We start from the raw sequence: 17334 nt of genomic DNA, 5'->3' as shown, positions 1-17334 counted from the left end.
TGATATAGTGTAGCTGATAGGTTCTACTGTCCATACATACATGCTACAGACATAGTGCTGTGATGTACAAGTTCACAATACTTAGTGCACCAATCACTAATAAGTAGTCAGACCTGCTAAAATGTGAAGTTGCACGTATTGCGCCAAAATATGTGCATCATTAATTACCGATTTGCGCAATCGCAAATATATTGGAGCACTCTATCTGCATATAAAGCTATTGTAATGTTCTGCCGTGCCAACCATTTTCTCTAGTCTCAGGAAACTTATACCAGCTTGAAAAATGTAGCAAAAGTGACCCACGCCTGTATTGCGCGAATATTACATTGCCATTTTTCGCAATCAAGAAAATAACCGTGAATTCTCGAATTCGCTAATTAGTGCCGAATAGTCGCCCAAATATTTGCGAAATATCGCAAATTTGAATATTGCCCCTGCCCATCATCACTACTAAATATACATCATGGCCACTGGTCAGCACTGGTCCACAGTTCAAACATGAACAGGGTAACATCTGCATGGTTTCCTCCCACACTCCACTGGTTTTCTATGGAATCGCGTCTGTGCATGGAGTGTGACAAATTAGATTGCAAGCACCACTGGTGAAAGGGGCTGGTATGAGTACATACATTCTGTCTACAGATTTGCAGAGGACGTCAGTGATGTATAGATATAAATAATGAGATTTTTCATATGGATTTCCTAATTCATAATAATTAGTAGCGAGACACACGCGTTTCTGGCATAGCTGGACACCAATGCACACATTGACTACAATGGGATCTGACGGGTTTCCAACAAAAGCGTCGTCTTTCTACCAAATACTGCTGCACCGTCGGATTCCATTATAGTCAATGGGGACTGGGTGGTGTGCAGCAGTGGGCAGATGTCCGGCTATGCCAGTACGGTAACTCCGGCAGTTTACCTGCCGGAGATGTGAATGTAGCCGTACGCAGAACATATTCTTTTACACAATTCTTTCCAAAACTGTGGATTATATGGCATGCACCAACTATATCATTTTAGGCCAACCTTGACAGTTTTTAAAAGTGCTTAGAAAAAAGGGAAGACATTAATTGTGGCAAGTGTATTAAAAACCAACCACCATTCAATTCTTTGTTAGAAAACATTGGTGTATTTGAACACCAGCCATGAGGTGGCATGAAATTACATGCAGCAACCCCTCTGTATGGGGACAAGCAATCACTACTGCGGTCACTCTTCCCCATAGAGAATCATTATTGCTGGGCAGTAGAGCAATTTGCTGCCCAGAAGTGATGATTTTGGTGCCACAACAACAATGGTTTCACCAGATGAAGAAGCATTTGCTTATACTTCGGGTAATTAGCGGCACCTTAACAAGGGGCAATTATCGGGAATGAGCGCTTGTACGAATGTTCATGTCTGATAATCGACCTGTGATGTTATTTACATGTGACTGTATGTTGATGGCGGCTGTGGGAGGGAGTGATGTTATTTATAAAGGACTGAATGTTGAGGAGGCAATGTTATTTACATGGGACTGTATGTTGAAAGTGGTTAGTGGGAGGGAGGGGATTATGTTATTTACATGGGACTGAATGTTGAGCGGGTGATGTTTACTTGGGACTGTATGTTGAAGGCAGCTGGGGAGGAGGTGGTGTTATTTACATGGGACTGTATTTTGGAGGGGGCTGTAGATAGAGAGGAATGTTATTTACATGGGACTGTATATTGGAGGGGGCTGGAGAGATGGTGTGATGTTATTTACATGGGACTCTATGGCAGAGGGGGCTGTAGATAGAGAGGAATGTTATTTACATGGGACTATATATTGGAGGGGCTGAAGGGATGGGAGTGATGCTATTTACATGGGACTGTATTTTAGAGGGGGGAGAAGAGATGGTGTGATGTTATTTACATAGGACTGTATGATGGAGGGAGGACTATCATTACAGGGGGCACTGCAGTGGGCATTATAAATACTGGGGGAACTTCAGGGTGAGCATTATAACAGTAAGGGGAAGTATAAATACTGGGGGCACTGTAGGGGTATTATAAATCCAGGGGACATTATAGGCATTCTTATTACTACAGAAGGCTCTATAGGAAGGACTTATAAATCCACCTTATTTCTACTAAGAGCACTCTGGGGGCCTTATTGCTACTGAAGTGTCTGTAGAGACCTTTTTTACCACTGGGGGAACAATAGGGGGGCCTTATTTCTACTGGGGGCTCTGTGAGGGTATTATTAATACTGGAAGGTTCTTTTACTGATGGGGAGTGTTATAATGGTTGGGGGCACTGTAGGGGGCAGTATTACTAATGCGGGCATTCTTGGGGAGCATTATCACTGTTGGGGGCACTGTAGGGGGCAGTATTACTAATGAAGGCATTCTAGAAGGGAATTACTATTAGTGAGACTTTGAGGAGCACTATTACTATAAGGGCACAAATTTTTCTTCAGGATAGTATTTGGTGGTATTGGGGAGCACAGCGAGCAACAAGATAACACTGTGGGGACTCCAGGTTGGGGACTCTGCAGAGATGAGGCACAGCTGAAAGAAGTAGTATGGAAAAAATGGAGAAGATGATGATAGAGAAGATTTACATCAGAGGAGACGTCACCTGGGAAGCCCTAGATATGAGAGGTATGTGCTGCTGTATAGCAAGTACAGCAAAATGCGGTGTGTGCGGGGAGTGGGGGCGACTTAGAGACCTGGGCCACATTCATTGGGGCTTGCGCTCTGGATCTTTTGAGACCTTAGCAATACCCCTGCCTTACACAGACCATATTATTTTACAAAATTCTTTCCAAAACTGTGGCTTATATGGCATGCACCAACTATATCATTTTAGGCCAACCTTAACAGTTTTTAAAAGTGCTTAGAAAAAAGAGAAGACATTAATTGTGGCAAGTGTATTAAAAACCAACCACCATTCAATTCTTTGTTAGAAAACATTGGTGTATTTGAACACCAGCCATGAGGTTACATACAGCAACCCCTCTGTATGGGGACAAGCAATCACTACTGCGGTCACTCGTCCCCATAGAGAATCATTATTGCTGGGCAGTAGAGTCCTGTTTATACAGGGCAATTTGCTGCCCAGAAGTGATGATTTTGGTGCCACAACAACAATGGTTTCACCGATGAAGAAGCATTTTCTCATACTTTGGGTAATTAGCGGCACCTTTACAAGGGGCAATTATTGTGAATGAGCGCTTGTACGAATGTTCATGTCTGATAATCGGCCTTAACAAATACTTTACTTTTAGGGCTCATGCACACGACCGTATGTATTTTGCGGTCCGCAAAACATGGATCTGCAAATAAAACGGATGACATCCGTATGATGCCCGTGTTGTATCCGTTTTTTGCAGATCCATAGTAATAATGCCTGTCCTTGTCCACAAAACAGACAAGAATAGCACATGTTCTATTTTTTTGCGGAACAGACATACGGCGATATAGAAACGGAATGCACATGGAGTCATTGAAATGAATGGTTCCATATATGGACCTGTAAAAAAAACGGAAGACAAATACGTTTGTGTGCATGAGCCTTTAATGAGCAGGAATGGTTGGATAACCTCCTTCATCCCTTCTAGCCCAGCAGTTCACAAAACTGTTGTAGGACAGTCCTGTGGCCAGGGGCGTACATAGAAATCACTGGGCCCCATAGCAAGAATCTAAATTGGGCCCCCATTCCCCTTTTATAGCCCCTCCCGCTACCCATTCCAGGCCTCTCTTTGTTCCATGAACTATTCTTGCTGCTCCGTTTGATAATTTATGCCATCAGGGCCAGATTGGGATTACAAAACAGCCCTGACACACAAAAGAGGTATAATAGATGCAGTGTGTATAGATGTATAGTGTATACAGCAGTGTACTGTTATGTGAGGTACGAGGTATAATATATGCAGTGTGTACAGGTAAATAATATATACCGTAGTGTACTAATATGTGAGGTACAGGGTATAATATATGCAGCGTGTACAGGTATATAGTATATACAGCAGTGTACTGATATGTGAGGTACGGGGTATAATATATGCAGTGTGTAGAGGTATATAGTATATACAGTAGTGTAATATGTGAGGTACGAGGTATAATAGATGCAGTGTGTACAGATATATTGTATATACAGCAGGTACTGACATGTGAGGTACGAGGTATAATAGATGAAGTGTGTACAGGTATATAGTAAATACAGCAGTGTATTGACGTGAGGTATGAGGTATAAATTATAGCTCGTACCTCACATATCAGTCCACTGCTGTATATACAATATATCTGTACACACTTCATCTATTATACCTCGTACCTAATATATCAGTACACTGCTGTATATACTATATATCTATACACACTGCATCTATTATACCTCGTACCTCATATATCAGTACACTGCTGTATATACTATATATCTATACACACTGCATATATTATACCTCGTACCTCACATATCAGTACACTGCTGTATGTACTATACATCTGTACACACTGCATTTATTATACCTTGTACCTAACATATCAGTACACTGCTAGATATACTATATATCTGTACATATTGCATCTATAATACTGTGTAATATATGCAGCATGTGTATGTATGTGTGTGTATATATATATATATATATATATATATATATCCAAAAAACAGAACAGCACCTCCTGAGACAAATCGCAGGTGCAAGCTACCCGGTAATAATACAGCAAACAAAAAACAGTAGCAGCACACCACTATATGCGCTAAGACTAAGTGAGCAGGTGAATGTGTGAACAGGGTCAAATACATGACGCCATATAATTACTGCAAAGCAGTGAAGAAGCTCTTAGCGCATATTATTGATCAAAAATATGTCGGGCCCACCTACCAGACGACAAGGTAGCTTCTTATCAGGTGGGTAGGTCCCACCTGATAAGAAGCTACCTTGTCATCTGGTAGGTGGGCCCGACATATTTTTGATCAATAATATGCGCTAAGAGCTTCTTCACTGCTTTGCAGTAACTATATGGCGTCATGTATTTGACCCTGTTCACACATTCACCTGTTCACTTAGTCTTAGCACATATAGTGGTGTGCTGCTACTGTTTTTTGTTTGCTGTATTATTTCCGGGTAGCTTGCACCTGTGATTTGTCTCAGGAGGTGCTGTTCCGTGTTTGGATATATATATATATATATATATATAGTATAGAGGATTAGGCATCCTCTTTGGAACTTAGCACTCCCCGCCCATCCCCCACCCCTTGGTGTTTTTAATCAGAGAAACAATGGAGCTGTACATTCCGTGTTAGAGTAGGTCCCACCTGATAAGAAGATACCTTGTCGTCTGGTAGGTGGGCCCGACATATTTTTGATCAATAATATGCGCTAAGAGCTTCTTCACTGCTTTGCAGTAACTATATGGCGTCATGTATTTGACCTTGTTCACACATTCACCTGTTCACTTAGTCTTAGCGCATATAGTGGTGTGCTGCTACTGTTTTTTGTTTGATATATATATATATATATATATACAGAGCAATGTATTGATGTGAGACATACAAGGTATAATACTGTAGATGCAGTGTTTACAGAAATATGTGGTCAGTTATACATTAGTCACTGTGTGTGAGGTACATGAAGTAGTGGTCACTGTAACTGTCTGAAGTATTATACATGAGTGAGCAATGAGTAAAAACAGGGCATGGGGGGGTGTAAATGACGAGAAGTGGAGGACCTCCTCTTACCACTCCATTCCAGTCTGTATGGATCAATGCAGAGCTGATTGTGAACTTCTAATACTTGCTGTTAGTGGTTGAAGAACCTTTGATGATGTCATCACAGATCCTGGCAGATGTACCTTTCAAATCTAGGAACTACACCATTTTTGGTGCCGTTCCTTTGCTAGATCATGCAGGACCTGTGATGTTGAAGATGATGTCATCACAGGTCCTGGCAGATGCACTGTTTTAACCTGGGAACTACACTTTACACTGTGCAGTTCCCTTACAGGACCTGTGATGACGTCATCAAAGGTCCTTCAGCTTTAAAGAGATAGACAGAAGCAATTAGGGGGCGAGGCCTCTCCTCCACTGTGGGCCCCTCTTCCTCACGGGCCCCATAGCAGCTGTGTGGTCTGCCTATATGGTAGGTACGCCACTGCCTGTGACTACTGATCCGCAGATAATACGAGCCCATTCTACAGATTTTCTGAAAAAAACATCACTCCAATTCCATGGACAAATATGGTGCTGTTTCTGGGAAAACAGTAGAACCTTTTTCTATTTCTGGACAAGCCATTTAAAACGATTGTCCCATGACAACAACATTTCACGCTCCAAAGGATAGGGGATAAATAATTGATTGGCAGGGCTCCAACCACTGGGGTCCCTCAATCACTACATCCAGAGCCCGTGATCCCCTGCTTATACTCGGCTATCTCCAGCAGTCTCATTGAATTGAGTGCAGCAGCAGATCCGCATGCCTGTCTAGAACACCATTTAAATGGGGGAGCATGGCCTCCATTCTAGTGATCAGCGGGCTCTCCAGCTGGTCAGTATCCTGTGGATAGGGAATAAATTGTTGTCATGGGACAACTCTTTTAAAGGGCTTGTCCACCCGGCACCCCCGCCAATCAGCTGTTTGAAGAGGCAGCGGCGGTCCATGAGATCGCTTCTTCCTTTTCACTACGCTGCACTTTGTCTCGGAAGTGCAGTGTAATACAAGTACTCGCTTCATCTAAGTGAATGGAGTGAGTACTTGTAATTACACTACGCTGCTACTCCACAGGAGACGACTCGTACTGTAATGACCAGGAAGTGGCGCTCGTATGGACTGCTGCCTTTTCATCAAATAGCGGATTGGCAGGGGTCTCAGGTGTCGGACCCCTGTTGATCAAATATTGATGACCTATTCGGAGGATAGTCTTCAATATTAAACCCCTTTAAGGACATATAATAATGTGGAAGGTTTCAGCACTGGACAGCTCCCTACTATTCTGTTTAGGCACAGACATCCTATAAAATACTTTTATATAAACTTGTGGCTGCTTACTGTTGTGATGTTTTTTTATTAGTTTTTTGTTTTTCATTTTTGATGGAAAAGTTATTCAGCTTTCTTGGACATTTTGGATAACAAGCTACCATTCACTGAAATCTAAAACAATATGTCCAATATAGTGAAATATCAATTCTGAAGACACATATATAATGCATATGGTCATTTAATTTTACTCCAGATTACATTCACCAAGGATTATGCATAAAAGGAAACCCATTAGACAAATCATTACAAACGGTGGTTTACTTGTGGAGCACCAGTTAATGATAGACTTGAGATACTTACCCATATATAGAACACCTTCCTTGGTCTTCTCTGCAGCTTCTGCTACCCCTTGCTTGGTTTTCTCAGCTGCAGCCACCACCCCTTCTTTCGCTTTGGTAAAGCCTTTCATAAACACATCCATTCTGATCTGTTGCAGTCTGCAGAGAGGAGGGAGAGGAGGCAGCAGCTTAGTAGTGTAAGCACAGGAAGCAGAGTGATAGCAGAAGCCCCTCCAGCTCACTCTGACCTGCTTTTCAAATAGGAAGCTACCCCTACTCACATCAGATTAATACATGCCTCCTTCTGATAGAACGGGGGGAACAATGAGTCAGGAAAATGTATGTCACACATCTCATTCTAGACTCGGGAATGCACATATCCATGATAGATAGGCAGATAATAGATAGATAGATTTTAAGGAAAACATTAATACAACAATAATATCATTACAATGTAATCTAACCATAAATTATTATTATTATTATTATTATTATTATACATGTGATGTATTGAATGGAGGTGCTCATATTGTTCTTTGTAAGCAGTGTAATCTGCTATTATATGTGCCCATCATACAAAGATCCTTGTTAGAAACACTAATCGATGCACATACATAGTCATACTAATACGCTTAGACTGTGTGTATGCGCAAAGTGTGTGTACAGTGGCATATTTTAATAATCCACTCAACATGTGTGATCCTGTGTAATCACCAAAGAAACATAATTCTGCAAGATTGGCCTCATGTCCTTGAAACCTGGATTTTTTTCCACTGCAAAATAAAGGAGGAAGGGTACGAGGGGGAGGTGCAGCAATCCCGGCATTACCCTGTACACAAGCATTGCAGTTTTCATGAGCAGAAGATGTAGATGTGATACAAGGAGAATAGAGCACTGAATATACCATGGTGGAAAAGATGAAGAAGACTACAGTTTGGTCATCTTGTGATTTTACAAGAGACAGCAGATCATGATAGATCAGAAATTACCCTGAGGACACCTTAGCTACACCCTCCCTAAGCATCAGGATATTTCGTTTGCTACCCAGGCTTAATCGTACTGGGAGATTAGGTTGTATTGTATTCTGGGTCTCCCGATATCATAAGTAGCAATAGTAGTAGAAGGACCTGGAATTATCTACCCAGGCATGATGCAGAGGAGAACAACCAATGCTCTTTTCTCCTATGAAAGATGCAACTACCCCCACTCCCTTTCTCGTGTCCTAGGGGCCCTGCAAACAGGTTTGGTTGGACAACAATGCAATTGAATTAACCACAAGAAGGAAATTAGAAATGCAAACACTGACCTTCTCAGACCCAATCTTATTGCAGGTGATGTGGCTTTGCTGGAACAGACGGCCTGCAAGTGTGAAAAAAGGCAGAGGAAAATGTCAGACAGATGGAGCAGCTGTGATGAAGCTCCTTATAAATGCAGCTCTGCCAGCCCCTCGCCCTCCCTTACCTGGGGTTCAGAGGTGAATTGGTTTCAGTTCTTTCTCAATGTGATGATGAAGAAAAGGAGAGATCAGATGTAGATATCTCAGGGGGGTCCCTCAGCAGGCAGTATCAGTGCTACAGAGCCATGGGATGCTACTCTGTCAGCTGTACACCCGCCTCTGTCTCCTAGATGAGGCTACGCTTGAAAGTGCTTAAGGCTTGTGTGAGTGCTGTCTACCCCCTTGTGGTAGAAGATCCTATGAGCAACCAAGAACAGATACCAGAAGCAGGAGCCCACCGTCAACAACTCCCCCTCTCTGCCGCTAAAAGACATTAGAACCTATCCTTTTACTACCAGCCCCCAACATACCCATAAAATGACTTATGTAAAATGCAAAAACCCTCCCTCAGCTCTCGTCTCTGACCTTTTCTCCTTCATGCAAGGATGCTCTGTAACTTCCCTCTTCCCAATAGATATGATAAGGTCAGATAAACGTCAGCCAGTACCATGAACCCATAGCTAGGTCACTGCAGAGCCATTTTTCAATTCTTTCATTCCATGAGCCAATAGCTTTCTGCCATCTATATTATGAAGTATCGTTTTATGAAAGACCACTTCTGGTAATAATTGCCTACATCTGTATAAATGTACATGACTGTATTTATGTTAGGTGGATATACTTCTAACGTAAAGTGGTCTACCTGCTGGGCTCTCCTTCCTATTTCAGGGTCTCTGTATAGGGCTATCAGACATTTTATCAGTGAATCCATTACCATCACCGTCTTCATTATTATTATTATTATACAATTATAAATAATAGAATAAAATAATGTAAACGCATATTTATATAATAAAATAATAATACTAATTTGTGTCAACTTCATTTAATGCAGATTTGGTATACAGTATATCATAAGAACACAATATTGTGACAATGTTACGATAACGGACAAAGATGGCAGACAAAAGGGTAAAGTGGGTGATGAAAAAAAGGTTGTAGTGGACAGAAAAGGCATGATGCCATACTAAGCACACCTCATAGGTGCATGCTTAAAACATACAATGAGACCTGTTTGAAGCCAGTTTTATATTAGATTTGAGGTGTATTTCAGATTTTTTGGCTAGGTTTACATCACATTTTGGGCATTATGTTTGTTGAGACAGACAGACATATAAAGCAGACATTTGCTATTGTATGTCTATACAGGTGCAAAAATCTGCCAATGCCTCCAATTAAATAAATATATACCTTGCAGTATAATTTTTTTGACAAACTGCTATATTAAAAATGTAAAGCTCTTCATAAATCCTAATTATATCAGGTAAATGTTTACCAAAGGGACACTCTTTTGGCATATGTTTTGCTAATAGTAGTCCATGGGAATGTTAGACATACATGTCAGGAGAATTTCCCATCATACATGTTGACATGTTGCTAGGGTAAAACATTCGGGTCCTTGGCCCCTGATGTTTTTTCCCTTGGCCCGAATGTCCTGCCTGCCAGATAAATACAACTGTATTGCGTCCTCTGGACGGCAATACAATTGAATGTAATGCACTGGAAGAGCTGAAGGACCTGTGGTGACATCACAGGTCATGTGACCAGTAAAAGAGGCAGTGGTTGAGAAGGACCTGTGATGATGTCACCATCATGTGACCAGTGCAGGAGAGGATGTCAGAGGAGAAGTCCTAGGGGAAGAAGCTGAGGTGATGTCTGCTACATGAGGAGAGGTAAGTGAAGGGAGAGGCAGAGCAATGCTGCGAGTTGTGGTTATTTAACTGAGACTGTATGTTAGGGCTGAAGGGAGGGATGTTACATGGAACTGTATGTTGGAGGTGGCTGGGGGGGTTCATGTTATTTACATGGGACTGTATGTTGATGATGACTGTGGGAGGGGGTGATGTTATTTACACAGTACTGAATGTTGGAGGGGGCTGGGGCAAGGTGATATTATTTACATAGGAGTATATGTTGAAGGCGGCTGTGGGAGGGGATTATGTTATTTACATGGGACTGTATGTTGATGGCACCTATGGGAGGGGATTATGTTATTTACATGGGACTGTATATTGAAGGTGGCTGGTGGGGGGAATGATGTTATTTACATGGGACTGTACGTTGAAGGGGTGATGTTTACATGGGATTGCCTGTTGGAGATGCCTGGGGAGGGGGTGATATTATTTACTGGGACCGTATGTTGAAGGAGGCTGGAGAGGATGTGATGTTATTTACATAAGACTGTATGGTGGAGGGAGGAATATAACTACAGGGGGCACTGCAGGGGGCATTATAAATACTGGGGACACTTCAGAGTCACCATTATAACAGTAGGGGGAAGTATAAATACTGGGGGCACTGTAGGGGTATTATAAATCCATGGGACATTAGGTGTTCTTATTACTACTGGGGGCTCTATAGGAGGGACTTATAGATCCGCTTTATTTCTACTAAGAGCACGATGGTGGCCTTATTACTACTGAGGGGTCTGTAGAGAGCTTTATTACCACTGGGGGAATAATAGGGGGCCTTATTTCTACTGGGGGCTCTGTGAGGGTATTATTAATACTGGAGGGCTCTTATCACGGTTGGAGGCACTGTAGGGGGCAGTATTACTAATGGGGGCATTCTTGGGGAGCATTATCACCGTTGGGGGCACTGTAGGGGGCAGCAGGGGCGTAACTACCATAGCAGCAGACCATGTTATGGGGCCCAGGGCAAGAGGGGGCCTAGTCTTAGTTGGGATTATCTCCTCGTCTACTGGAGATAAAAACTTGGTCAGGACTCTAACCTCTAAAGGAACAACGTTTAGCAAATGAGGCAGTGGAAAAATTGCCCAAGTGTCATTGAAAGGGGTTTAGGTGGAAACCCTTCTGTCCCGTGTGGGGGGCACGGTTTCATCCTTGCTATGGGGCCCTTACTTCTCTTTGTACGCCACTGGGGGGGCAGTATTACTAATGGGGGCATGGGAATTACTATTGGTGGGACTATGAGGAGCACTGTTACTATAGGGGCACTCATTTCTCTTCAGGATAGTATTTGGGGGTATTGGGGGGCACAGCGAGCAGCAATATAACACTGTGGGGAGTCCAGGTTGGGAGATGATGTGAGGAAGCTAAGATGTCTGTGTGTCACACTCTGCAGAGACGAGGCGGCTAAAAAGAGTTGTACAGACCAAATGGAGAAGATGATGACAGAGAAGATCTACAATGAAGAAGACGTCACCTGGAGGCCCTGGATATGACAGGTATGTGCGGCTGTATAGCAAGTACAGCTAAATGAGGTGTGCGAGGGGAGGGGGGGTGATTTATAGAACTGTGCCATATTCGTTGGGGCTTGGGCCCCGGATCTTTTGAGTCTCTAGCAAGCCCCTGCATGTTAAACATTGAATTTACATCCATGTGGTGTGAACCTAGGCTTAAAGTGAACCTATAGGAAACAGCTCTTTCAGTAATGCTTTCATACTGTATAATGTTGCAATAGGAATTGTTCTTGTTTATTAAAAGGCCGTTATCATCAACATTTTAAAAAAATCACATATTAAAGGGGTTTTCTGAGATTTTGATACTGATGATATATCCTCTGGATAGATCATTATCTGATCGGTGGGTGGGGGGGGGGTCCGACACCCGGGACCCCCACTGATTAGCTGTTTGAGAAAGCACTGGTGCTCCTGTGAGTACCACGTTCTTCTCGCAGCTTGCCAAGCACAGTGCTGTACATTGTATAGCAGTAGTGTTGGGCGAGCATGCTCGGCCGAACACCATTTTGACTTCGAGCATCGCGTGTGCTCGAGCTCAAAGCTCGAGTCTCCTCCCAGCACGTTTGTTGGCTGCCAATAAGCATGCGTGGAAGTGCTGAAACTCACTGTAATGCCGTAGCCATGTTGGTTACTGGCATTACAGTGATTGAATGGCTGGAACGTGTCATCGGGTGCTATATTGCACCCGATGACACGTGGTTCAGCTAAGTCTTAGTCAGGGCGAGCTGCAGCAGAAGGGACAGATAGTGTAGGGACAGGAATAGTTTTTCTTTTAGGCAGGGTTTAGTGTTGAAAGGTGTTAGAAACTAGAGATGGCCTTGCGGTTCGCCCGGCGGTCGTTTTGCGGCGAACTTTGCGCGTTCGCAATTTGTCGAACATGTGAACATATGGCGATGTCCGCTAGCACTATATTCTTTTGCCCATGACACACACTTTGACCCATGACACACACGTCAGGTGGGACAGGACAGACAGTTGAGAAGTTTCAGAACATGGGCACACCCCCACCCTATAACAGAACCTGATCTGACAGACATTTTACATTCTGTGTTTTGCCAGTGTAGGGAGAGGATGCTTTGTGGAGCAGGGACAGACTGTTAGGGACACCAAACACTAGCTAATAGGGCCACAAAAGTCCTTTTAAGGACTGGTATAGGTGTGCTATCGATAGGTGTGATATAATAAGGGGTGTGATATACTTATAATATACTTTCTAACATAGAAAGTATATTATAGTGCATATGTATTGTGCAGCAGTTGTGTGTGGTTCTGCTGCGATACCACAGCTATATAGGAGGGACAAACGCTATTGGAATAACTAATTGCAACTGGTGTGATATACCTGTTGCCCCAAAAAAACTGATTGAGGGGTGTCATATACCTATAATATACTTCTAACATAGAAAGAATATAGTGCATTTGTATTGTGCAGCAGTTGTGTGCAGTTCTGCTGTGATACCGCAGGTATATAGAGAGACAAGTGCTATTGGAACAACTATTTGCAACGGGTGTGATATACAGTTGCAAGAAAAATTATGTGAACCCTTAGGAATGATATGGATTTCTGCACAAATTGGTCATAAAATGTGATCTGATCTTCATCTAAGTCACAACAATAGACAATAACAGTCTGCTTAAACTAATAACACACAAAGAATTAAATGTTACCATGTTTTTATTGAACACACCATGTAAACATTCACAGTGCAAGTGGAAAAAGTATGTGAACCCCTAGACTAATGACATCTCCAAGAGCAAATTGGAGTGAGGTGTCAGCCAACTGGAGTCCAATCAATGAGATGAGATTGGAGGTGTTGATTACAGCTGCCCTGCCCTATAAAAAACACACACCAGTTCTGGGTTTGCTTTTCACAAGAAGCATTGCCTGATGTGAATGATGCCTCACACAAAAGAGCTCTCAGAAGACCTACGATTAAGAATTGTTGACTTGCATAAAGCTGGAAAGGGTTATAAAAGTATCTCCAAAAGTCTTGCTGTTCATCAGTCCACGGTAAGACAAATTGTCTATAAATGGAGAAAGTTCAGCACTGCTGCTACTCTCCCTAGTAGTGGCCGTCCTGTAAAGATGACTGCAAGAGCACAGCGCAGACTGCTCAATGAGGTGAAGAAGAATCCTAGAGTGAGAGCTAAAGACTTACAAAAGTCTCTGGCATATGCTAACATCCCTGTTAGCGAATCTACGATACGTAAAACAATAAACAAGAATGGATTTCATGGGAGGATACCACAGAGGAAGCCACTGCTGTCCAAAAAAAAATTGCTGCATGTTTACAGTTTGCACAAGAGCACCTGGATGTTCCACAGCAGTACTGGCAAAATATTCTGTGGACAGATGAAACCAAAGTTGAGTTGTTTGGAAGAAACACACAACACTATGTGTGGAGAAAAAGAGGCACAGCACACCAACATCAAAACCTCATCCCAACTGTTAAGTATGGTGGTGGGGGCATCATGGTTTGGGGCTGCTTTGCTGCGTCAGGGCCTGGATGGATTGCTATCATCGAAGGAAAAATGAATTCCCAAGTTTATCAAGACATTTTACAGGAGAACTTAAGGCCATCTGTCCACCAGCTGAAGCTCAACAGAAGATGAATGTTGCAACAGGACAACAACCCAAAGCATAGAAGTAAATTAACAACAGAATTGCTTAAACAGAAGAAAATACGTCTTCTGAAGTGGCCTAGTTAGAGTCCTGACCTCAACTTGATTGAGATGCAATGGCATGACCTCAAGAAAGCGATTCACACCAGAAATCCCAAGAATATTGCTGAACTGAAACAGTTCTGTAAAGAGGAATGGTCAAGAATTACTCCTGACCGTTGTGCATGTCTGATCTGCAACTACAGGAAACGGCTGAAGGTATTGCTGCCAAAGGAGGTTCAACCAGTTATTAAATCCAAAGATTCACATACTTTTTCCACCTGCACTGTGAATGTTTACATGGTGTGTTCAATAAAAACATGGTAACATTTAAATCTTTGTGTGTTATTAGTTTAAGCAGACTGTGATTGTCTATTGTTGTGATTTAGATGAAGATCAGATCACATTTTATGACCAATTTGTGCAGAAATCCATATCATTCCAAAGGGTTCACATACTTTTTCTTGCAACTGTACCTGTTGCCCCCAAAAAAATTATTGAGGGGTGCGATATACCTGCTTCCACCAAATATTAATTGAGGCCTGCGATATACCTGCTTCCAGAAAATACTGATTGAGGGTTGCGATATACCTGCTTCCAAAAAATACTGATTAAGGGGTTTGATATACCTGCGTCCACAAAATACTGATTGAGGGGTGCAATATACCTGCTTCCACCAAATATTGATTGAGGCCTGCGATATGCCTGCTTCCACAAAATGCTGATTAAGGGTTTTTTACATACCTGCTTCCACAAAATACTGATTTAGGGGTGCAATATACCTGCTTCCACAAAATATTGATTAAGGGGTTCTATATACCATATTTTTCGATCCATAACACACATTTTTCCCCCCAAAAGTGGGGGGGAAATGCCCCTGCGTCTTATGGGGTGAATACTAATCAGTAAAAGTACCGGAGGACTGGTTAAAGCTCTGTACTCAACACTTCCTGGTCTTCAGCTGTCGGCTGTGCAGGGCTGCGCACAGTATGACCTCACGCTGTGCGCAACCTTCACAGCCGACAGCTAAGGATCAGGAAGAAGAGAGAGAGCGCTGGTGGTGAGGAACAGCGGGGTCCAGGAGCAGGAGAGGTAAGTGGTTTATTTATTTTATTTGCGCTGATGGCTGGGGGCTGATATGAGGCTGGGGGCTGATATATGAGGCTTGGGGCTGATATATCAGGCTGGGGGGCAATATATGTGACTGGGGGCCGATATATGAGGCTGGGGGCTGATATATCAGGCTGGGGGGCAATATATGTGGCTGGGGGCCAATATATGTGGCTGGGGGCCAATATATGAGGCTGGGGGCTGATATATGAGGCGGGGGGATGATATATGAGGCTGGGGGGGCTGATATATGGCATTGGGGGCCGATATGAGGTCTGATTGAGGGTCTCATTAACATTGGGGTCTGATTGGGGCTGTCAGCTAAGGTCTGATTAACATTGGGGGTCTGACTGCTGGTCTGACCTGAGGTGCAATGGAAAATATTTTTTTTCTTATTGTCCTCCTCTAAAACCTTATATAGTCTTATAGGGCAAAAAATATGGTACCTGTTTTCACAAAATACTGATTAAGGAGTTTTATATACCTGCTTCCACAAAATACTGATTAAGGAGTTTTATATACCTGCTTCCACAAAATACTGAATAAGGGTTTTGATATACATGCTTCCACAAAATACAGATTGAGGGGTGCGATATACCTGCTTCCACCAAATATTAATTAAGGGTTTCTATATACCTGCTTCCACAAAATACTGTTTAAGGTGATTGATATGCCTGCTCCCACCAATTATTGATTGAGGCCTGCGATACACCTGTTTCCACAAAATACTGATTAAGTGGATTGATATACCTGCTTCCACCAAATAATGATTGAGACCTGCGATATACCTGTTTCCGCAAAATACTGATTAAGGGGATTGACATACCTGCTTTCACCAAATATTGATTGAGGCCTGAGATACACCCGCTTCCACTTCCACAAAATACTGATTGAGGGGTGCGATATAACTGCTTACACAAAATACTGAATAAGGGGTTTGATATTCCTGCTTCCACAAAATACAGATTGAGGGTTGCGATATACCTGCTTCTACCAAATATTGATTAAGGGGTTCTATATACCTGCTTACACAAAATACTGATTAAGAGGATTGATATACCTGCTTCCACCAAATATTGATTGAGGCCTGCAATACACCTGCTTCCACAAAATACTGATTAAGTGGATTGATATACCTGCTTCCCCCAAATATTGATTGAGGCCTGCGATTCATCTGCTACCACAAAATACTGATTAAGGGGATTGATATACCTGCTTCCACTAAATATTGATTAAGGGGATTGATATACCTGCTTCCACCAAATATTGATTGAGTCCTGCGATACACCTGCTTCTACAAAATACTGAATAAGGGGTTTAATATACCCGCTTCCGCAAAATACTGATTGAGGCCTGCGAGATACCTGCTTCCACAAAATACTGATTAAGGGGTTGGATATACCTGCTTCCGCAAAATACTGATTGAGGGGTGCTATATACCTGCTTCCTCAAAATACTGATTAAGTGGTTTGATATACCTGTTTCCACAAAATACAGATTGAGGGGTGTGATATACCTGCTTCCACTAAATATTGATTAAGGGGTTCTATACACCTGCTTTCACAAAATACTGATT

At 42.5% G+C, this 17334-nt stretch overlaps 1 protein-coding gene across 1 annotated transcript in view; it reads right to left on the bottom strand.

The window, feature by feature from the left end:
- SNCB (synuclein beta) overlaps positions 1-8703 on the bottom strand; it is a 94889-nt gene extending 86186 nt beyond the window's left edge. The window contains exons 1-2 of the mRNA XM_040406726.1: positions 8597-8703; positions 7313-7449 (exon numbers count right to left, since the gene is read on the bottom strand). Of these exons, the coding sequence (XP_040262660.1) occupies positions 7313-7433 (121 nt within the window). The 5' untranslated portion in view covers positions 7434-7449; positions 8597-8703. The remainder of the gene's footprint in view (positions 1-7312; positions 7450-8596) is intronic.
- Positions 8704-17334: the final 8631 nt, after the last annotated feature.

This window comes from Bufo bufo, chromosome 1 (genome assembly GCF_905171765.1).
Source record: "Bufo bufo chromosome 1, aBufBuf1.1, whole genome shotgun sequence".
In the NCBI taxonomy this organism is placed as follows: domain Eukaryota; kingdom Metazoa; phylum Chordata; class Amphibia; order Anura; family Bufonidae; genus Bufo; species Bufo bufo.
Note: the sequence above shows the minus strand (reverse complement) of the source record. Positions and strands in the feature narration are given on the sequence as shown.